At 43.7% G+C, this 22802-nt stretch overlaps 1 protein-coding gene and 1 long non-coding RNA gene across 3 annotated transcripts in view; one reads left to right on the top strand and one right to left on the bottom strand.

Moving 5' to 3' along the window:
* SDC2 (syndecan 2) overlaps nt 1–12703 on the top strand; it is a 103527-nt gene extending 90824 nt beyond the window's left edge. The window contains exons 3-5 of the mRNA XM_047725338.1: nt 5338–5471; nt 10376–10511; nt 11431–12703. Of these exons, the coding sequence (XP_047581294.1) occupies nt 5338–5471; nt 10376–10511; nt 11431–11594 (434 nt within the window). The 3' untranslated portion in view covers nt 11595–12703. The remainder of the gene's footprint in view (nt 1–5337; nt 5472–10375; nt 10512–11430) is intronic.
* The window catches only part of LOC125097577 (uncharacterized), a 41052-nt gene continuing 28134 nt past the window's right edge, over nt 9885–22802 (bottom strand). For both annotated transcript variants that reach the window (XR_007126558.1, XR_007126559.1), the window contains 3 exons: nt 15772–15875; nt 14394–14522; nt 9885–10079 (listed from right to left, as the gene is read on the bottom strand). This is a non-coding gene — a long non-coding RNA (uncharacterized LOC125097577). The remainder of the gene's footprint in view (nt 10080–14393; nt 14523–15771; nt 15876–22802) is intronic.

The following is a 22802-nucleotide window of genomic DNA, read 5'->3' as shown; positions in this document are numbered from 1 at the left end:
AAGTGTGCAAAGCCTCTTGCACACTAAGGCTTAGAATTGGCACAGCAACCATACCATATTTTATTAGTCAAGAGCAAGTCACAGGCAGCCCAGAGTCCAAGTCTTTTTTAAGATTTTATTTATCCATTTGATGGAAGAGAGAGACAGGGAGAGGGAACACAAGCAGTGGGAGTGGGAGAGGGAAATCAGGCTTCCTGCTAAGCTGGGAGCCCGATGTGGGGCTCAATCACAGGACCCTGGGATCATGACCTGAGTTGAAGGCAGATGTTTAACAACTGAGGCTACCCAGGTGCCTCCCAGACTTTTAAGTCTTGACGAAAGGATATACAAACTCACGTTACAGAGGATATGGACACAAGGTGGGGGGAGTAAAGGATTTGGGCATTTCTGCAATCTACCACACGTGAAATATGTCACCTGTACCAGGAATGCCCGCCCTGCCCCCCCCCCCCAAATAAGGTGGAAAGGAAGAAAATCTTGTGCATATATTCAGTGAATAATCAAGTCAGAAATTTGAGTTCAGGAGTATGTTAGGAAAGTCTTATCCAGGACCTTTCTTGCTTGGTTTTCACTGTAGATTCAACAGATGGTAAAAGTTATGCTGAACGTAGATGTCCGAAATCAGACTGGCCTGAGCTTCAGGATGACCCAGAGCAGACTGAAATCAATTGTTGAGGTCTACCTGTATAGAAGTGAGTGTTTTAAGTTGGAAACCAGCAAGTCTGAGAAAGATGAGAGAGGTAATGGCTGACCTAGTAACAGTGAGCAATTTGAATGTAAAAATAGCCCTAGATATTCTTGGGGAAGTGATAGATACCACACATGCAGAATGAGTGTGGAAAGAGTTGTTCTCCAGAGCCCACAACACTATTAATATCTTTCACTCTTGGCACCTCTTTTTTTCCTTTAGCACCTCAAAAGTGCTTTGTAACTATCTTCAAAATGTCCCAAGAGATAATAAATATGGACCCCTTTTTTTCCCCCCATTTCGTAGATCTTAGAATCTAAGAGTTGTTAGATCTGCAGACGTTGTCCCAGTCATTTTCCTGACTTCTGCCAGGATTGTCCTGAAGTTTAATAGAAAGAAAGCAGGTACATCGTCCGGCTTCTCTGCCACCTACCTGTGCAGGCGAAAGGAGTTTGGAGTGGGTCGTTTGAAATCGAGAATACACTAATCACATAGAGCTAAGCCTTCACTGAGATCCACATTGCTTTCGCCTTGGCTCCAGCTCTGGGCAGAGTATTGCAGCAAAGAAGTGCATCATTCTAGATTTTGGAGACCCCCCTGGCTGGCACTGCTTAAAGGTATACTGATTCACAGCTTAACGGTAGTAGTTCTAGTTGTAACTAGAATTCGTAAAGCCTGTACTGTGTCTGTTGCTATACTTCCAACATTTCTATAAGGACAGATTGTTACCTCTTCAGTCTTCACGTGGCAAAGCCCAAGACACGGAGAGATTGAGTAACTAGCCTCAAATCACACTATCGGAGAGTAATGGAGCTGGGCTAAGGACAGGGGAGTCAGACTCGAGAGTTCCTTTTTCCTCCTTTGTTGACTTGCCTCGTATGTCATAATAAGTTACTCTAGAATTAGGGCACCCTGTCTAGCTGATGCCCAGTCCCAGCTGGAAACTGGGATTCCTCAGGGTTTTGGCTAGTGTGCCCTCTGTCCTCACTCCTATCTTAGCTATCTAATGGGAAAGCAAATGGACTGGAGGAAAATGATCAGAGGCCTAGAGGGTACTTCCCAGGTGAGGAGATGGGCCATGATATTGGTGGACTCAAGAATGGGCATTAATGAATATGAACACTCCAGCCACTCACTGTATGCCAGACTTACACCATCTTCTTGGGACATAAGGATGAGAAGGACTTTGGTCCCTGTCTTCAAGGAACCAAGAGACTGAGAGAAATGCAGAAATCAGAAAAAATAATTGTACCACCATGTCCTGAGTTATATAATATGGAGAGTGCTGTACAACAAAAATTTGAGTCAAACATAGAGTTCTGGTTAAAAATGGTGGATGGAACACATATACTTTCCAATGCCCAACTAAGCTGTCAATAAAGGAATTGGTCCTAAACTCACAAGGACACATAAAACAGGAGAGGAGACCAAAGCCATGATGTGTTGAAGGCTGGGAAGCAGATGGTTTTGTAATGGAGAGAGAGGAGACGATGTTGATTCTGGGCAAGATGGTGTCAGCAGCAATTTCCCAGTTGGAAACGGGCTCCGGGGTGGGATGTCTCAGGCCAGGGGAAACAAGGAGAGCTTGCAAGTCAGGGATGATGGAGATATGATCCTGGGGGCTCCCAGGTCTCTGGTTTGGGCAGGGGGGCCATCTATTTGAATAAAGATGATAAATACAGTAGAAGAACTAGCCAAGGCAGATCGCTCCTCTGTCTCTGATGGAAGAAGGCTAGCTTGAGGGAATTGTCAACCTTACAAAAATCTCTTCTCTCTCACAACAGAGCCTCCTACTTTGGTGATTCGTATTTGTAACTGTTATGAACAAAGGGCATCTTGAAAGCCCTTAATGGAAAATTTTTCATTTGGCATTGAGAAAAATCTTTTGTAAGGAAATGATTCATTGCAGGAACAAATCAAGTGTATAATGTGTAAGACTTTGATAGAAAATCAGGTGGGGGGGCGCCTGGGTGGCTCAGTGGGTTAAGCCGCTGCCTTCGGCTCAGGTCATGATCCCAGGTCCTGGGTTCGAGCCCCACATTGGGCTTTCTGCTCAGCAGGGAGCCTGCTTCCTCCTCTCTCTCTTGTGATTTCTCTCTGTCAAATAAATAAATAAAATCTTTAAAAAAAAAAAATCAGGTGGGCTGATAGAAAAGAGCAGTGGGTTTCTGGAGCCGTCATTGTTAATGATGTATTTACATACTGCTGTTTTATGTGTATAGTGCTTTCTGATATCTGTCACATGCAAACGTCTAAGAGTAAGTTATCCCCATTTTACACCTGAGGACACTAAGATTCCAACATTTCTCGCCCAAGGTCACACAGCTAAATATGTCGGAACCAGTACTGGACTTGTTTTTAATGCCAAATCCCGTGTTTATTTCAAATATACCCTACCATTTCTTCTCTGTCTGAGGATGAGTGTACGTGCTCAAGTTAAAGGAGATAGTTGATAGAATATTTTTTAAAAATGTGACTTTAAACAGAAATAAAAGCAACACAGTCACAGCTCTTGCCCTGTTTCTAGCATGTTACCTCTTCTGTACTGCTTATTACGTTGCCTGATTCTGTGAGGAATTTGGAGGTATTCATTACTCATTCCTGTTTGAGGAAGCGGGTTAGTTTGAGGTAGAGTTTTGAGTTTGAGTTGTTACACGTTTGACAAATGATCACTTAAAAAGAATGTTGTATTTGAATGTGAGAAATTCTCAGATGCTATTCTGGTGGTCAGAAGGCCAAAAGAAAAAAATAGTGTCCAGGTGGCATTGGTGGTTAGTCACTGTTGAACAAATACTGGATCGGAGCCTGTATGTGCTGGCGAGTCTGTCAGGCACTCAGAGAGCAAACCAGAGCAAAACAGAGGCTCCAGAGAGGCCAGAGCCTTACGGACCTTCCAGTCTCATTATGGGGGGGGGGGGGGCGCGTGGGGGGATGACAACTTCATTCAGTAGTCTAGAAATAAACACATGATTACACATTTGTGGTAAATGTACTTTGGCTAAGAAAGCCATTTAACAGAGGACTCTATAATATGGACGGGAGAATGAAATGGGGAATGACCATTGTGCTGAAGTCTGGAGGTGAATGAGGAGTTGGTCGGGTCAGAGCTTCCGACAGGCCATCAGGGAACAGACGAGACGGGAAAGTGATGCTCAAGGAAGCTAGAAAGTCAAACATAAGAGTTCTGGTTAAAAATGGTAGATGGAACACACGTACTTTCCAATGCCCAACCAGGTCCAACCAGGGCTGGACCATGCAGGGCTGGGCTGAGGCATTTTCTTTTCATCTCAGGAGCAGTGGGGTGCCGTTGTAATGGTTTTAAACAGAAGGGTGATGGGGTCGCAGCTGGTCTGTGGGCAGTGGACTGGGGGGGGGGGGCTCTTGGGAAGAAGGCAGGTCTGGTGGCTTATGGACAGATCACAGTGGAGTGGATCAGGCTGGTGGTTCTGAAACTGTGGAAAGGTGGTGGGATGAAGACCTATTAAAATAAAATCCAAACTGAGGTGATCAGTTCAAGGTGGGGGTAAGGAAGAAGTCAGGGTTGTGATTTATAAGACTGGAGGGTTCCATCCACTGCCAGGTAACACAGGACGACAACCAGGTTTGTGGGAGGACGGGGGTGAGAGGTGGAGGGCGGGGAGAGGAGATTGTGAGCTCTGTTTTGAACATTGAGAGGTGGACAATTGAGTCCTTTGAGTGAGAATGGTCAAGCAGGCCAGTGGCATATGTAGGTCTCCATTTCAGAGGAGTGTTAATTAAGCTAATGATACAAACTTCAGTTTCCTTTCTATTTAGATAGTAATTGAAGCCAGGAGTGTGAGTGAGGGAGAAAAGGGTAGAGTAAGAAACCGCCTAGGGCAGAACCTTAAGGGACTCTGATATCTTGCATCCAGGTCAAAAGAGAATGAGCCTGCAAAGGACACTTAGAAGAGTAGCCCAAGAGGTATAGGGGAAAACTGTGAAGTCAAAGTTCTAGAAGCCCAAAGAGCATATGAAGAAGTAGATGATCATTGACCAGTGTCCAGTGGTGCGAGGGGGTACCCATTAGAGGAGGGCCACTTTGGAAAACGGCTTTGGATATGGCAGCACAGAGGACGTCGGTGACCTCATTGACAAATGTCACTGATAGCATGATGACATGGGAAATCTCACTAGAGGGAGGCCAGCAGAGTGGATTGCTGGTGAGGAAGGGAGCTCTCATGAGGACCCACCATGCCACTGGAAAAGTCTGGCTATAAAAGAGGGGAGAGAGAGGGCAGCTGTTCCCCTCAGAATAAAGGGTCTGCCGCGGGAGAGTCTGCCTTTCTTATTGTTATGTCGTGTTTGAAAATGAGAAATGTAGCGTATTTCAGCATAGGAAAGGAAGAAATCTTGTGGGCAGGAGAGATTTGAACATGGAAGTAAAAGAAGAGCTCCTTGAGAGCATTGGGGATGGTATTACAGAGAAATGCCAGGCTGCCCGCAGATCACTCTGAAATCACCTTGTCGTAATGGAAGCTGCGGGAAGGTTAGTGTGGGATTCTCGGGGAGTGGGTGGTTTGGAAGCACCTGACCCTGTCAGTGTCCACCCCGCACAGCACTCTCTGCTCATAGAGAAGCCTGTGTTGGGATTCCTGTGTTCTGCTCATCTTTGCCTGTTTTTTTCCCAGGAGCTGATGAGGATGTAGAGAGCCCAGAGCTGACAACATCCCGACCACTTCCAAAGATAGGGTTCACGAGTGCTGTTCCGAAAGTGGAAACCACAACACTGAAGATACAGAACAAGATACCTGCTCAGACAAAGGTGTGTTTGTTTTGCATTGCACTAGCAGGTTCTTGTAAATGGTTTTTAAAATTGCCCAGAATGTACCTTTTGAGATCCCCCATTTAAAATGGTGTGAGGACGCATGATCTTTTCATTATATTGCTGTGAATGGCTCTTCCTTACTCTCCATGATCGTTTTGACATTTACCCACCTACTACTTTGTTGTTGTTAGAACCATGCAATATGTAGCCTTTTGAGACTGGCTTCTTTCTCTGAGCGATACGCATTTAAGGTTCCTCCATTTAAGCTTCCTCTGTGTCTCTTCCTAGCTCAGGAGGTCCTTCTTCCTACTACTTTTATCATCCAGGCCTAGTTTATATGTGGGTATCTTTTATAGGGTGCTCCTTCTAGAAGGATCTCACAGCCCAGTTAAGAAGCAAAATGTTTTCTGTTTATTTGGGCTTCAGCCACGAAAAGTTGTTTTCATTTCATAAAGAATTTATTCTGAGTTAAAACCATTGTGAACTTTTACGTGTGCTAAAACAGGTTATGGAGTAAGGACACTCTAGGTACCTGTCTCATTATTTCTGAACGTCTCCCTTAGGCCTATCATCAGTGGCCTACAGACTTTGCCCTCTTTCAGTGATAATGATATCTGTGGTTACATCCCAGTATATTCATTTTGAGAGCTGAGTTATTAAGAAATAAGCTCTTTGGGTTTAGAACACAGCAAAATTACTAGCTAGTGAAAACTACAAGACAGGTGATTTTGGCCGTATAGTCATGATATTGTAATTAGTTGACCAGTCACTACTGGGTGAGCTATTGAAGTTGGAAAATGCAAATGAAAGTCTGAAGAAGGGGTGCCTGCGTGGTTCAGTGGGTTAGGTGTCTGGCTCTTGATTTCAGCTCATGATTTCAGGGTCCTGGGATCAAGGCCCACTGCAGGCTCCGTGCTCGTCATGGTGTCTGCTTGTCCCTCTCCCTCTGTCCCTCCCCCTGCTCTGTGTGCTGTCTGTCCCTCATGCACGCTCTACCAGATAAATAAAATCTTTTTAAAAAAAATGTCTGAAGAAGGTCTAGGCTTTAAATCCTGCATCTGGTCAAATTTCTTAGCTCTCTGAGCCATTCCTCATGGGTCCTTGAGAAGACTAATTGTGGGTGCATAGAGCATGTCACCTGAGACCCAGTAAGCTGTAGAGACCAAGGCAGTTCACCAAATGAGTGCATATAACTGCAGTAGTAGACTTTGTTGATGGGCCCAGGGTAGCAGGCTGGTTACGAAAACCCAGAAACACAAGTGTCCCCTTTGAGAGCTCATTCGTTCTTTGGTTGGAAGTGAGACGCTGCCAGGCTTTCATAGGAGACAGGAGGTGGAAGGCTGTCTCCTGTCGGTAGCGACGCGTCTTCTCTGGAGGAAGAGGTGCCCCCTACCTTGAAAAGGTAGGAACACCTGGGGGCCATCGCACGCTTTCATTTTCCTCCCTTTGTCAGAGTGAATTGGTTTTCCCTCCCAGCCCCAATGCACCCTCAGGGCCTGTGAACAGGAGTGTGAGGGACAGAGCTGCATACCTTTCCACAGAAGGGAAGGAGCCATGTTCCGTCCTCTGTAATCTGGAGTGTGCTCTGCAGGGTTAAGATGGGCCAGTTCCTGTTGGTGGCAGACGAACTTCCGGGCCAGGTCATAGGGGAAAAGGAGAAGGTCTCTGAACCCTGAGGCAGATGTACCTCACATGTTCTGGCTCCACTCATGGTAGCTGCTCCATAAACATGTGAAGTTGAATGAATGAAAGAAGGATGGGAGATGGGTAGAAATGAGAAGTAATGGGTGTTATTGATGGTTGGATGGGGAGAGGGTCCTCAGAAGTGTGCGGCAGTTATCCAGTGTGGCCATTGAAGGACGCATTTGGCATTACCACAGTTTTATTTGATCACTTGTGACTGAATCTCTTGAAGTCCGTGACTTTCAGGACCCAGTAGCTTGAGGCAGGAAACTCCATTTTGGCTTTCAGGGGTCAAGAGTTGTATCCTAAGCAAAACCTAATGTGACAGTAGCGTTCTGATCAGTTGACAGGAATGGATTGAAAATGGATTTAAATTTTTTAAAATTGGCTTTAAGGAAGTAATTGCATGAGATCTAGATAAAGAAGATAGATGTTTGGCAGATGAGCTCAGAAATTAAGAATCCCCAAACATTTTAACACCTATTTATCTGCCTAGTATCATTTGTATTCAACGGAGTCATCATTCATCTCTTCATGAGAGGTTTATTAAATGCTGCTCATTAGGTGTCAAACATTATTCTAGGTACTGATAATGATAATGTTGATAGTGAATATTAAGTGATTTCATTTGCTATCTTATAGTTACATGGCGGTACAACTAAATTAAACATTGCCTCTAGGATGCCATTAACATAGACTGCTTTCGAATGGGTCTGACAGTGGCATCAGTGTCACTGTCACAGATATTCTGTCTAGTTTGTTGTAAATTTATGTGACAGAAATAAAAAGAACACAGTTGTTTGTGGAAGCAGAGCATTGCTTTCAGTCTTTTACTTCTGATACATTTCCACAGCATCAAAAACACCAGACGTGGATGTGACAGATCTTTAATTGACTTCGTTTAATCATCTATGGTGCCTTTTTGTAATTTCATCTTGCACATACATACAAGAGCTAAGGTATTTCAGATTCGCTCTGTACTGTAGAAATAATTCTTGACCAACACTATTGAGGGAAACACTGTCAACTCCCTTGGCTATTAGTGTAGACAATAGTGTAGACAATTGACAAGGGTCAAACCCTTGCTTCTGTACAATAAAGTGTTTCAGTGTAAAGAACGAATGTTTCATCCAGAGCACCTGGAAGCTTGTGCACGGATGGACTGTCCCTATTAGTGCATGGTGACCCCAGCTCTGTGGAGACTGCCTGTCCCCACACCCACAGACCCCTGAAATGCAGATCAGAAGCAAAGTCAGAGGGAATTGTGTCAAGTCTCACAAATGATTATAGAGACTCAGAAAATCTGAGGGGAATTCATGGGATTCAACATAGTAATGGGACACAAAGGATGTGGCTAAGTTAAATTCAGTCTTTCATATCCCAGTAGCTGCTATATCCATCTTAATGACCACTGGAACTTGCTTACCCTTTTCCCTAGTGACAAGCCTGAGTAGCCACCTGGTTGAGTTTTTGCTTCCCTTTCCTAACTGCTGGGAGCAGTGCTACTGAGCAGTGAAAAGGATATTACATGAGAACCTAGAGAATCCATTCGCTCAGCTCTTGAGCTGTCTGTCCTTCCACCATGCCAGTTAGTAACAAGTTTTCCATGGGAAGAATGAAGAAAATGCAGGCAAAATGCTGCCAGTGAGCTCTTTCTGTTGTACTTTGGTTCACAAAGACCTGGGAAGACCTTTCATATTTTCTTGTTTCAGTAATGTAGATCGTAGTGAGTGGGTGCATGCTGGGTGCGTGTTGTGCAGCAGTGAAATAATTCTCTGTGGTCTGTGCTTTCTGTAAGTCATGCCAGGTTGAGGTTGAAGGCAGTATAGGGTTTCTTGCAGTTTGGGGAAGCGTTGACAGACCTTCTTTATCCCACTTGATGATGTGTATGCCATCTTCATTGGAAGCCTCTGTTCATTGAGGCAGGGACCCATGACCTAATATACTCCAGAGTTCAGACAGAGCCACCTGGCCTGCCTGATCTAGTTAGTGATCCTTCCTGGGAATACTTTCAGGCACTCCAGGAAAGTGAGGTCTTTTTATGTTTTTAACCCTCTAGGCTTGAGTAGCACGCTGACATTTTGGATGAACCCTGGCCTCCAGAAAGCAATCATTTGGCCACAGCATAGAGTCCTAATGAAAATGGATTTAGGTGTTTGTAGAAAGACTAGTAGAGCTGATAAGGATTATTGTCTACACTAATAGCCAAGGGAGTTGACAGTGTTTCCCTCAATAGTGTTGGTCAACAAGAACTTCAGCCTGATAGTTAAAGGTTGCTGTAAGAAGGTGGGTGTGATGTAATAAACACATGAACAAGGCTCTGAAAATGGAAATCCAAGGAAGGCACTTTATTTGAAAGACTGGTGGAAGGCAAGTTGATAGGACTGTGCCATGGCAAAACATACAATTTGAAATGTGCTCAAATAACTTTGGGGGTCCAAAAGAATAGCTGGTATGATTAATGGAAATAGAAAAGAAGGTTGATATTATTCAGTGATACAGCCAAGGGTTAGTGTCCTGCACACTGCTGGGTGTTTGGGGTTAATGCTGACTGGAGATGAGCTTCTGAGAGTTGCCATCTTGGATTTGTGCTTTAGATTGTGGAAAACCCAAGAACCTCACAGTGCCCTTTGTTAAATGGAGGTAGACACCAAGGTTCAGGAAAGTGGTATAATTTGGTCAGAATCACATGGGAGCTGCTTCTAGAGCCCAGACCCCTGAAGGTAGAGGGGAGCATTGCTGAGTAAGTCTGGTGGGCTACTGCACAGAGTTGGTAGCAGGAAGAGCCCTTGGAGAACACCTGGAGGGAGGGCCTGAAAGGAAGCCATCATCATCACAGTGCCCAGTGTAGCAAAGAGATGAAGGAATAAGGAGAATTGGGACCATGTTTCTTGGGTTGGCACAGCCAGAGAGAGCTGGAACCTGAAGTCAGAGGCGTGGTAAGAAAACAGATCTTATGAAATGTCAACTAAAACAACATAACCTTGTCATTTGGATTATCTTGAACTCACTAAGTGGCCATCTTGCCTCTACCTGTGATGGTGTTTTACAGAACCATGGAGAGCATGGCTCTACCCCAGGAATCACCCGTTGGTATAAACATCATAATTATTTCCCAAATTCATTGTTGGAAAAAAAATAAACCTTGGAAATGTACTTCTGTTTTCTCTTCTTTCTAGCACATTAAAAATGATCTTTATAATCTTTTCCCTTATCAGTCACCTGAAGAAATTGATAAGGAAAAAGTTCATCTCTCTGACTCAGAAAGGAAAATGGACCCCGCTGAAGAGGATACAAATGTGTATACTGAGAAGCACTCAGACAGTCTGTTTAAACGAACAGAAGTCCTGGCAGGTGAGTAGCTCAGTGGGAGCCTGGTGGGAGGGTCCTTAAATAGGCCTGTTTGGCTAAGTGATATTCAGAGGTGTAGGCCAAGCTTGCCAAATGTCACCTTCCTGTGGAGAGCAGTCTGAGGGCCTGTCTCATTCCAGAGTGAGAGACAAGAGTTGGGCAAATGTTCTTTTTTTTTTTTTTTTTTCCTCTCTGCTTCCTCATCCTACCACTTGGTGTAAGAAGAGGAAAGTTTGGACCTGAATTGGTCCAGAACAACTGGGTGTGGAGGAGATGGTGGGGTGTGAAGCTCAATCCGTCCAGTTCCAAGTTCTCCTGATACCAAAATAAACTTGAGAAGGAAAAGTCCTTTATGGGTAGGAGGGCAGTCGAGGCCAGTAACACCCAAGGCATTAAGGATGCTGTCTCTAACTGTGACTTAGCTGATGAAAGCAGTCTCTGTTTGATTTTAAAGGGGAAGATTTGTGCGATTTAAGAACACTTAGTCCTTGAAAGGATAGTCCCAAAGCCAAGACTAGAAAGGACATTTGCTTGCTTTTTTTCGCATTTACCCTTACAAAACGTAAGTCATTTATATCCTGTTTTGTGTCTTCACTGAAAAAGCAACTAGAAGATTAGATATGAAGTGTGAGAAAACTGAAGAATTTTAAAGTATGGAATTAGTTGAGGCCCCAGTCAGATTTTTCTTATTGAGGCTTTTGGCCGATATGATTAATTCTAATCAAAGAAAGTATCGTCCCTTCTTGGGAATGTCAGATTTGGGTAATTCACCTGGTTGCCTCATCAAATCCAGTTTTTCAGCGTTTGGGAGTTTTTCGAATGGAGCCTTTGAAAAAGTATAAATAGATTGGGCTTGACAAAGTTAATTTCCGCAACCCTTGAATCTCTCCTAAAAGTAATCTTCCTTTTCGGAATGTTTCAGCGGTCATTGCTGGCGGAGTTATCGGCTTTCTCTTTGCGATTTTCCTTATCCTGCTGTTGGTGTATCGCATGAGAAAGAAGGATGAAGGAAGTTATGACCTTGGAGAACGCAAACCATCCAGTGCTGCTTATCAGAAGGCACCGACTAAGGAGTTTTACGCCTGAAACTCCCACTTAGTGTCTCTATTTATGAGATCACTGAACTTTTAAAAATAAAGCTTTTGCATAGAATAATGAAGATCTTTGTTTTTTGTTTTTTGTTTTCCATTAAAGGGCCATTCTGGCACTTTAATGATAAAACCCCATTGTATTTAAAACTTTTCATGTATTTCTTTACAACGACATAAAATTAAAACTTAACATCTGCAGTGTTCTGTGAATAGCAGTGGCAAAATATTATGTTATAAAAACCCTCTATGTTCATGGAATCGGTTTAAGCTTTTATGGGCAGATACAAAATGATTGTTTTTATCCTCTGGTTCGAAGATGAAAGCTGTTTAATTTGTGTCTGCATGTCTCCAATGGACCTTACCAAGTTGGTCTTAACTTTGTTAATTTATCTGTTGTTCCCTTCTCTCCTCTGCTCTTCCCCTCTTGTCCCCTTGAAAACAAAACAAAACTCTATGCCTTTTGTAGCTGTTATGGTGCAATTTGTCTTTGGATAATTCAGATAATGGTAATTTAGTGTATATGTGATTTTCAAATATGTAAACTTTAACTTCCACTTTGTATAAGTTTTTAAGTGTCAGACTATCCATTTTACACTTGCTTTCTTCTTCATTACCTGTAGCTTCAGGCAGATTTGCAACAGCAAATTAATGTGTAAAATCGGACGATTGCCCCAAAACTGTTCAGTCATAGCTATGTAATCCCATCTTCTTTTGGGAGGATTTGATGTGAGTTAACTGACAAGCCTCAGCAAACCCAAAGATGCTAACAGTATTTTGAGAAGTTGCTGCAGATTCCTTTGGCCACTGTATTTGTTAATTTCTTGCAATTTGAAGGTACGAGTAGGGGTTTAAGGAGAAATCAGTTTTTGTTCTTAAAAATGCATTTAAGTTGTACACGTCTTTTTAAGCCTTTGAAGTGCCTATGATTCTATGTAACTCGTTGCAGACTGGTGTTAATGAGTATATATAACAGTTTAAAAAAAGTCGGTATTTTATAAGCACAGACAATTCTAATGGTAACTTTTGTAGTCTTATGAATAGACATCAGTTGTCATTTGGGAACATAAAAACTACTGAATAAATCATGTGGCCTAATATTGAAAATGTCACTGTTATAAATTTTGTACATTTTCGATCCAATGTACATCTCCCCTTTGCAAATGACCATCTGCTCTCAAGGACGATGGGGGTTTGATTTCTGAGCGTTCCGTAGTGTCTGTAAATCAAAACCAAAGAGCTCATCGATGAGGCTGTTTATTACCAGACTCCCTTCTGAATTGGCCAGAGAAAATCTGAATTTTCAGATTGTGTTTGGGTGTCGATATTGGAAGACCGCCAGGGAGGGAATTGTGAAGTTGGCAAGCTTTGTAGGCTAGCTGATGGCAACTATTGAGAGGGATGCCTGCTTTTGCAAATAACTCTTGGGAGGATAAATTCTAAAGAACTGAAGGGGACTTTCCTGATGTCAGTATCTAAGGTTTTGTCCTGTAGACCGATGAAGACTGATGTACCTTGGAAACTGTGCTCCAGATCTCTCCTGAAGCTTCACTAAAGAACCAGTACATGGAAATGCCATAGCTTACACCATAGGGAAGGAAAGCTGGGCAGGGTGGTTCTGTGCATTAAAAGGAGGGCCTCCCTGCTGAGGATTGAAATTGCTGGAAAGCAGGGGTACCGGAGGAGATGGAAGTCTGAGGGTACCCTGCCTGGTTATTTCCTTCTAACAACATTTCCTTTTCTGTTTTCACCATACATTGTTTTAATGTGTGAGCCGCCAAAGTAGGAAGAAGACTGCAAAAACAGCAACCCTTTCGATCCATAATGTACTTTTAATAAAGTATGAATACTTCATTTAGAGAACGTTCCCTGGAATTGCCACATAACTCATTAAAAAAAAAAATTGAAGCAGCACTCGGAACAGTGTTTACTTAAATTCTTAATGGCCTTAATTCTCGAATTCCTGTCCCATCACTTACAGAGTCAGTCCACTTTGGGGTGGTTAAAAGAAAATTCTAGCACCTTCTGAAGTTGCACAATATCCCTCGATTACAGAGGTAAAGAGTGTAGTGGGTATACCTCTAACTGTGCAAAGCATAGTGAAATTCAGTTCATAGAATAACAACAGCTTGCAGTAGAATGCCAAGAAAAGAAAATTTCTGGCAAATATTTTGTCACTGCTGTAAAGCAAAATATTTGTTAAAGTGCCAAAATAAAGTCTGTCATGCTGAAAGTAAAAAAAAAAATCATTGTATAGACTGACATCCAGTTTTCTTCAACTGTATGTTTTCTGCTGAGTTTTTTTTTAGTTTTTAATATGCAGTAAATCGTGCTATATGAAGTGTTAGTAATGATTACCGAGTTCAGGAAAATTTTGGCAAAATATAAACATTAAAGCCAACATGAAAATTTCCTGTTTCCTTAGCCACATGTAAATGATTTCCTTTGTGCGAATATGGCTTTGTGTTTGGAAGACGTGAAGTATTCCAGCTGCCCCATTCTCAGTGGATGGGGAAGGTGGGATGAGCTCATGGTGTGTTTTTAAGTTTCAGCTACAGTGCCTCGCACCTGAACTTCAGGATTGGGACCTGGTTAATAAAACTGAACTTAAGTTGGACAAGACAGCATAATTGCCATCTTATTCACATTCAAAGTTGATAGTTTCGATTGGATATTTAGTGAAATGGTATTTTGGTAATCCTTTCTGCAAAGGAGGCAAAAGCCCCTTGCTTTTTGAGGGTATAGTGTGTTTGTACAGGGTCTAGAAGACTAAGCTTAATAAATAGAACATAGTTACCTTCCTCTGGTTTCCCAAAGGAATTTGAATGTTCTGCAAAGGGTGCTGGGTCCTATAAAAACAGGGGCAATAACAACTTTCATGGTTTTTAGGAGCTTGCTTCTTTAGTGTTTTAGACATTTTGAAAACCTATGGAAAATTTTAAGTGAGGAGCAAAAATGGAAAACCTAAAAATATTGCAGGGTGAATTTTATGATCACAATCATCTTTACAACTTTATTATAATTATGTAATGGATGGTAGGAAAAAAATTTAATATGTTTCATTTTAAAAGGCAATGACTTAAAGCAACATAACCTCTAACTTGAATTTCTGAAGCTCTCAACCTCTGGCAGACCTCAGTGAGACCCAAAGAAGTTTTCAATTAAAGTTAACCAAGCCAGACGATAAATGTAGTCTGAATTGAGTAACCACAAAGGTGTTTTCAGTGCTGATATTTTATTACAATAGTGAAAGTTGAGATTTGGCTGTTTTGGGGAAATCTGCTTTAGCAGGCATGGGAAACTTTTTAAAAAAAGATTTTACCTTTTAAAAAAGATTTATTAGAGTAAGAGAGAGCACAAGCCAGGGGGGGAGGCAGATGGAGAAGCAGACTCCCTGCTGAGTGGGGAGCCTGGAGGCAGGAACTCAGTCCCAGGACCTTGTAGGTCATGACCTGAGCCAAAGGCAGACACTTAACTGGCCGATCCTGGGCACCCTGGCATGGGAAGCTTTAAAAAGAATGAAAAACCCTGCCATTTAGTGGTAAAAATATCAAAATGAATTTCGTCCCACTCTATCTCCTGATTTTGGGCAACTTCATTCTTACACTTGCTGTTCTAAGAGTTCATTCCTTTTTGTTTATCTGTTGTATATGATTTCTGGCAAGGTATTTTCTGACCAAGGAATCATGGTGGCTTCAGAAGCAACTTGGTTTTCTGTGAGTTAGCTGGAAGGGTATATGTGACCCAAGCAATAATTCTAACCCACAAATGGAGTGAAGCTATAGGCTTTGGTCTTTCCGGTGTATGAGCACAAGTCATTCATTCTTGTTGCCTTGGCAAAGTAGCTTTCAAGCAACAAATGGTTGTATGTGCAAGGCGTTGGAGGTTTAATCAGCAGATACTTGCCTACTGAATATGCTCTGGGCACTCTTCTGGAGGCCGGGGGTATAGTGATGAGACAGAGCTCCTGCTCTCACGGGGTTTGGAGAGGGGTGCATAGAGGAAACAAAACTAGCAAGGAGGACTTGCCAGTTGGTAGTAATTTCCATGATGGACATCATGCAGGCTGATGTAAGGGACTGAAGGACTCTATGGGCCCAGCGAGGCTAGGTGTGCTGCGGTAATGACCTCAAAATCTCAGCAATTGCAATAGCAAGGATTTACTTGGATCTTACTCATGCCATGTATCCAGTGGTTGGCAGAGTTCAGCTGTGAATGGATATCCTCAGCCCCAGTGTCTGGTCATTGGAGTACCTGTTACCTGGAATGCTGCCGGTCACTGTGGGAGAAAAAAAGCATGGTAACCAAACAGTGGCTCTTAAGCCTTCTACCCAGTAGTGACCTATGTTACTTCCCACCCATACCTCATTTGCCAGAGCAAGTCCTGTGGCCACACCTAACTTCCAGTGTGCAGAGAGGTACGATTCTACTTGTGCCTGTAGGGAGAGAGATGGTGTATTTGTGAACAGCTAGAATTACTACAGCCTGGTCAGGAAAGGTCTCTGAGAGGGTAAGGCCTGAATGATGTAGAGCCAGTGTGCTAAAATCAAGATAAGTATTCCAGGTTGTGGGAAGCCCTAAACAGGGACGGAGCTTAGGCCCCTTGGAAGAACTGTGACAAGGCCAGTGTTTGACCTTGGTAGTAGACCATGGTAGAAAAGGTAGGATAAGAATAACTGAGAAGCATTAATTGCCTCCTTACTGGTCTTCCATCCTCTACTTTTGTTCATTTACAATTTATTCCCACAGTGAAGCGAGGCTGATCTCTTTATGATATCCATTATTTCATATTCTCTTCAATGGCTCCTATAGCACTTTGAACTAAGTCCTGACTCCTTATACCTGCCCTCAAGATCTTCAGGATCTGATCCCTGGACAAGGCATTATAAGGAGACACAGTAGTGGTGATAGTGTGGCCACTTAGGGGATCATTATTGTTACCTAGAGGAGAAACGATGGTGGCTTGGCCTAAGGTGGTAATGGTGGAAACAGAGAAGACTGGAGAGGAATTGTTTGGGGAGGTGGAATCCACAGGGCTTGCTGAAAGGTTAGAAGGAGTGGGGAATAAGGAAAGAAAGGAATCAAAGACGACATCATATTTTTGGCTAAGCTGAGTGAGTCCCATTCTGAGAGGGGGAATATCAGGGCATTGGCTGGTAAGAGTTCCTTTTGAGACACTCAAGTGCAGATGAACAACTGAATGTAAGAATCACAGAAGAGGTCTGAGCTGGAGATAACAACTTAGGAATAGTGTCCCATCACTTGACTGTTGGCACTCTCATTTCCTTCTTTTCCCTGATCTGTTGTATAAGGAAGTTGGAGGGCAGCGAAAGGGATGCCCCATGCAAACGATGCTTCCCAAGCTTCCTTGCCAGCTGGCTTCTAGGAAAGTTTGGCCAGTGGAAGGTTATTGGCAGAAGACTAGAGGTCAGGTGGAAGAGAAAAGCCAGAGTACTTTCCCCTCCTCTCCCAACTTTGGGCAGCATCTCTAGCATTCATGTATCTGCTCAATGGCTTGAATTCCCACTGAACCATCTCTCCTTCAGGTTCCCAGTTCCCACGGTTCCTTAACTCTCATGAGCCCCACTTTCCCCCTCTGTCTCCCCAGCCTTAGGGAGGGTAGTGGCTTTGTGCCATTGCTGTTCTCTGGGTTATCTTGCCTTCCCCAGTTTGCCCTTGTAGCTTTTCCAACATCTTCATACCTAATTCCCTGGACTGAATTCCCTCTATTACATTATCCAGCATGGCTCTAGTTTCCTTCCTGGACCCAGACCGACACAGGAGTGAACACAAGGTAGGTGGTATTAAAAGTCATGGGTCCAGTAAATAAGTAAAATCTTTAAAAATAAAAATAAAAGTCATGGGTCCAGATGAGATCAGCTGGAGAGATAAGTAGGTAAAGAAGGAGGATGGCTCCAGGTCTGCCTTCTAGCAGTCTTTTTAGAGGAACTACTACCAGTTTCACTTTTCAGTACTGGTCACAGAATTGGGTTTTCATTTTCTCAGATATGAAACAGATACCGAGCAGGGAGTACCATCTTTCACTACAAGGGGGGGGGATCCCCATAATGCACCGTAACTCCTTTTTTATCAAGTGAATAAGCATATTAAAGCATCCACTTCTACCAGGTCCTTAATAACAACACAGTAGAAACTGTTTTTAAAACTGAAAAAAGTAATTGGGCAAAGGAATAAGTATTATTAGAATATTTGGGAAATACCTCTATTTGTGTTTGCAATAGGAAAATGTCAGCAAACAAAATGATAATCCTCCTGCTTGTAGCCTTGTCCTGGGGTCATTGAAAGCAGGACTTTTGCCTCCTTAATTACTTTCTACTTAGGTAAATGCCAGAGTAAGCCTGCATTTCCTCTGTCTAGACCAATTGCAAGGAAAAGCAGGAAAGAGGATATAAAATGTCGATGGACTTGGCTCCATGGCTGACCCAGAATTTGGGGATCATGAAATCCCCTCCTCTGATATCATGTATCTCAGTCCTGTCCTTTTCTAGTGTCTGTTACTTCCTTTTTTCCGCGTGTACAATAAAGAAAACATCCCATGCACTGGCTTGTGGGAATTAAGTGAGTGATGCACTTAGCACTTTGTCTGGCATCTGGTAGAACCTCCATACAGATTATTTATACATTCCTCCACGCCAAGTGATTCCTGGGCACTCACTATGTACCAGGCACATTCACGGTTTTCGGGATACAGGCACCAACAGAACAAAGTCCCAGCTCTCAAGGAACTTGAGTTCTAATGGGGAGAGACAGACAATTAATAGGTAATGAGTTAACGAAAAGACGTGAGCAGAGGCTTGAAGGTGGTGAGGGAACTGAGCCATTGTAGGTGGGGAGGGAGATCTGAGGTGCTGGGGAGCATTCCTGGCAGAAGGAACAAGCACCAAGGCCTTGTGTGGCAGAGGGAGTAAATGAGCTAGAGAGTAGAGTGGTGGGTGGTCAGTGAAAGATCCATGGGCCAGGCGGTGGATGTGTGACCTTGCAGCCGTTGTGATGACCTTAGCTATTATAGGATTTTGACCTAAGGGTGATATTTTCTGGCCTATGCTTACAATTCCTTCTCAAACCTTAGTAGGCATAAGAATCACCAGGAGCTCTTGTTAAACACAGATTTCTGGCGGTGCCTGGTTGGCTCAGTCAGTTGAGTGGCCGACTCTCGATCTGGGCTCAGGTCATGATCTCCGGGTCCTGGGATCAAGCCCCGAGTTGAGCTCCATGCTCAGAGGGGAGTCTGCATGAGGATTCTCTCTCTCCCTCTTTCCCTGCTCCTCCCCCCGACCCACAGGCTCTCTTTTTCACTCTCTCTCTAAAATAAATAAATAAATAAGTCTTGAAAAAAAGAGAGAGAGAAAGAACAGATTTCTGGGCTCCACCTCCAGCATTTCTGATTCTGTAGGTGGGTAGAACCCAAGAACTTGCATTTCCACCAAGTTTCCCAGGTGTAGCTGCTGCTGCTAGTCCAGGAACCCACTTTGAGAACCACTGCTTCAAAGGGATTGCCTTGATTATCATGTTGAGGATAGACTGGTTATGGATGGTGGATGTGGGCAAACACACGAGCAGGAGGACTTGTGAGGCTATTGCAGTATTCAAGGAGACACCATCATCGTGGCTGAAGTGGCTAGAAGTGAAGGGAGTCTGGAGAACCAAGGTGGCACAACGTCTGAAAATCCAGGTGAATATATAATAAATGGTTTACTGACATTTCTACAGTACTACCTGATAATGTAACGTGATTCATGTTTCCAAATGTTATGGCCACCCCATACTTTGAAAATGTAGCCAGCAGGAATTGCCAACAAACACTCTTCTCTGAGATGGCCCCAAGCTCCAGACTCTTCCTGTAGGATACTGAAAAACACTGTCATTACCCAGGCCCCAGTGAACCTCACTTCCTTCGTAGCAGGAATTCTCTGCCTTTACTGCCTGTGATTCTTGGTCTTGCTACTTAGAAGAATGAAGAGGTAGACCAGACGAAGAGTGGTGGGCAGCAAAGCAAAGGTTATTGAGCATTAGTACAAAGCTCCTGGAGAGGGAGGGGGCCTGAGAGGGTTTCTAAGTTTAGGGGGTTTTATGAGCTCTTTTGCAGAACTATCTTAAGCGATCAGGGTGTGCTGAGTCATACCCAGCAGGGCTTTGGTCATGTATCTGTCTACCTATTAGATTAACATCTATTTGCTGAGGGTCTTTTTTGCTGACATCTGGGGGCTGATGTCTTAACTGCCCCTTGCCAGTGATGGTGACAAATGCTTTGTGCTTCACTGCCTTATTTTAGGACATTTTGCAGAAGTCATTTCTGCAAAGACTGCAAAGCAATGCTGGTGAGGTCCTATCTAAGCAGCAAAATGGGATGTTGGTGCTGTTTGATCTTAGCTGTCCTGACTCCATATTTTCTTGTTGGGGACCCTGGCCCTGACTCCCTGACTATCCCACCAACTCCCAACACTTTCTCTTCACTCCTGTAACCTTCAACATATGCCTTGTTCCAGCCTGCGTCTACCTTCAGTTCTAAGTGTGTTGAGGACCTAGATCAGGTTTGATTCATTTGCCACTCCCCTGCTGCCCTTAGGATCTAACCCAGTTCCTGGATGATGGACCCAAACACACACAGACAGAGCTCTCTGACTAGCCTTTTACTCACTTTCTTTCCGAAATCTAGTAAGACCCCATATGTCAGGGACTTCCAACCAAACCAAACCAAACCAAACAATGTATAACATGCCAAAAGCCTAAGTAAGCGGGCATTCACAGATATTTGTTAAAACCCTGGCCTTGAACTTTCACTTGCTTAAAACACAGAAAGTGCTCTGATGGGTTAATGGTTTTCTTGCAGATACATTTTATCATTTTGGAGATAAATGTTTAGCATGTATACAGGCCGTTGATTAGTGTTTTCTTTCTTTCTTCTTCCAACATTTCCGTTATTGCTCCCCATAATCACCACGCTGGATCCATGCTGTCCTGAGATCAAAAACTACCCTTTTTATGACCCTCTCTCCCATTTATGTGAAGGAGGCTGGGCTGTAAATATGGTATGAGAAAAATTCTTATATGCCATCTTGATTGCTAACATCTGTTCAAATTTCCATTCATAAATTTAAAATTCAGGCTTCTGCAGCCATCTGTTTTCTTGCACTGATCTGAAAAGAAGAGAAGCCCAAGGCAGATGTGCAGGAGGGAACAGAGAGCTCCTGCCTGGCTTGGCCAACTTTTCTGAGTTTTTGCTTGGCTTCCTTTTTTCTCACTAGCAGAGTAGGCAGAACTTTCCTGGCTACAGGGTGGGACTTCAGTCCCTGTGCTACAGTTTCCTGTCCTCCTGGGAGAAGGGATTAGGAAGTGACCAGAGTCTTTTTTTTTTTTTTTAATTCCGCACCCTTCTTTTTAGTTCATTGAGTCCTGTAGACACTGTCTTCTGGACAATTTGGGAAAAAAAGCTTCATTGCTCATTGTATCATTATCTCCCAGTGCCCTCCTTCTCCCTCTTTGTTCTCCTCCTCTCTCCCTCCCTCTCTCTCTCTCTCTCTCACACACACACACACACACACACACACACATGCTACGAGGGAAGTGCTCATTTTATGAACGAGAAGATGGGAGCGGAAATCTTTGTGAGGACTTGCTTCAAGTTGCCTGGTGATCTTGGCAGACATTGGAGAACTGAAACCCATTGCTTGCCCGGATCGGGGCAGTTTTCTAGTGTGCTGGACCTCTGGGCCTCTTGCTGGGAATTTCTCCACGGATGACTTTGGCGTGGTTATTGGATATGATTGGGCAGCTGCAGGGACCAGATGCCAAGCTAGGCAATGGCCCTTTTTTTTTTTTTTTCTCTTGGCAGTGTCATCCACGTCTAAGAGACCGGGCTGCTTCAAAGCTGCCTGGCTGGATTCCATCGGCACTCTTGCAGCGACTGTGAAGGGCCTTCGAAAGCTGACATGACATTTTGTGGGTCTGCTGGGCTGCAGTCCTCTCTCAAATGCGACTGAGCTTGGGATTCACTTTCAGCTTTAGGTAATTATTCTTTCCTCGTTTATCTTGAGAAATAGGTCTTCCGCAAACCACATGCAAAATCGACTTCGCATTCCAGTGTCCCTCTCCGGAAACGTCTGTAGCAGGAGCGAGGATCCACCCATTCCAAACCTTAGTGGAGAGTGTACCCAAGTTTGGTGGTTTGTGGGATCATCTTGCTGGGTTGTATGTACGCGTTTGCATTCTACTCTGACATTGCTTTTATATATAACTGGTGACAGATGTTCTGACCTCACTGTGTGACCCAGAATGACTCATTTAACCATTCTGGCAACTTCTTGAAATGCCACGGGACTATACAGTGTCAAGACCTTGCCTTCCTTATGCTTGCTGGTGTGGCTCACTGGGGTGATGCGACGGGAGGAAGGACTTGGGCTGACACAGGAATACTCAACTTACAAGTTACCCATCATTCTGCTGTCGTCCCCATTAGAGTAGTTCCACCCTCGCCCCTGATTTCACCAGGCCTTCCTACACTGTCACAGAAGCCCCAGGCACCTCGGCCTCCCTGTCTGCTCTTAGAATCCCTGCCCGATCCCCTTCCCCCATCTCCTGGACTCTCAGGACTCAAGACTGAGAAGCATCCAGAGACCAGGTTGCAGGCCTTAGTTTACAGCATCGTGTCAGGGTTTAAAAGGATCTGAAGCAGGGATGGCAAATGGCCAGCTTTGGGGCCTCTCTTCCTACTTCTCCATTCACAGCAGATACCATTAATTGATCCCAGTATGCTCTCCTGCTAAGTTCAAGCTCAGAATTCTTGTCCAGACAGCACTCTCTGTAGCCACAGGCTATTGATCAAAACTGGGTCAGAAGATGAAATCTATTTACCATCCTCTGCCCAGAGGGACACTGATCTTGAAACCATAGTTGTTCTGAGTGAGCCATGGTGTGTGTTAAGTAAGTTTGGTCTATTTAAATAGGTTGGCTTAGGAACCAAACCGAATTTGTAATATTGTTTGGGTGGAAGATGCATTAGAACTTGAAAGAGTAGCTTACACGTGAACTTCTGGAAACCAGTTGATCTATAAATAGGAGCCCTCTCCTGTACATGGCTGTTTGCTTGTGAGAGTGGCAACATAGGTTGAGACTGAGAGTTTGGACTGCCTAGTTCTAATTCTGTCCCTGCCACTTACTGGCTGTATGACTTTACAAAAGTTAATTA

This window comes from Lutra lutra, chromosome 4 (genome assembly GCF_902655055.1).
Source record: "Lutra lutra chromosome 4, mLutLut1.2, whole genome shotgun sequence".
Classification (NCBI taxonomy): Eukaryota; Metazoa; Chordata; class Mammalia; order Carnivora; family Mustelidae; genus Lutra; species Lutra lutra.
This window is presented reverse-complemented; position numbering and strand designations above follow the sequence as displayed.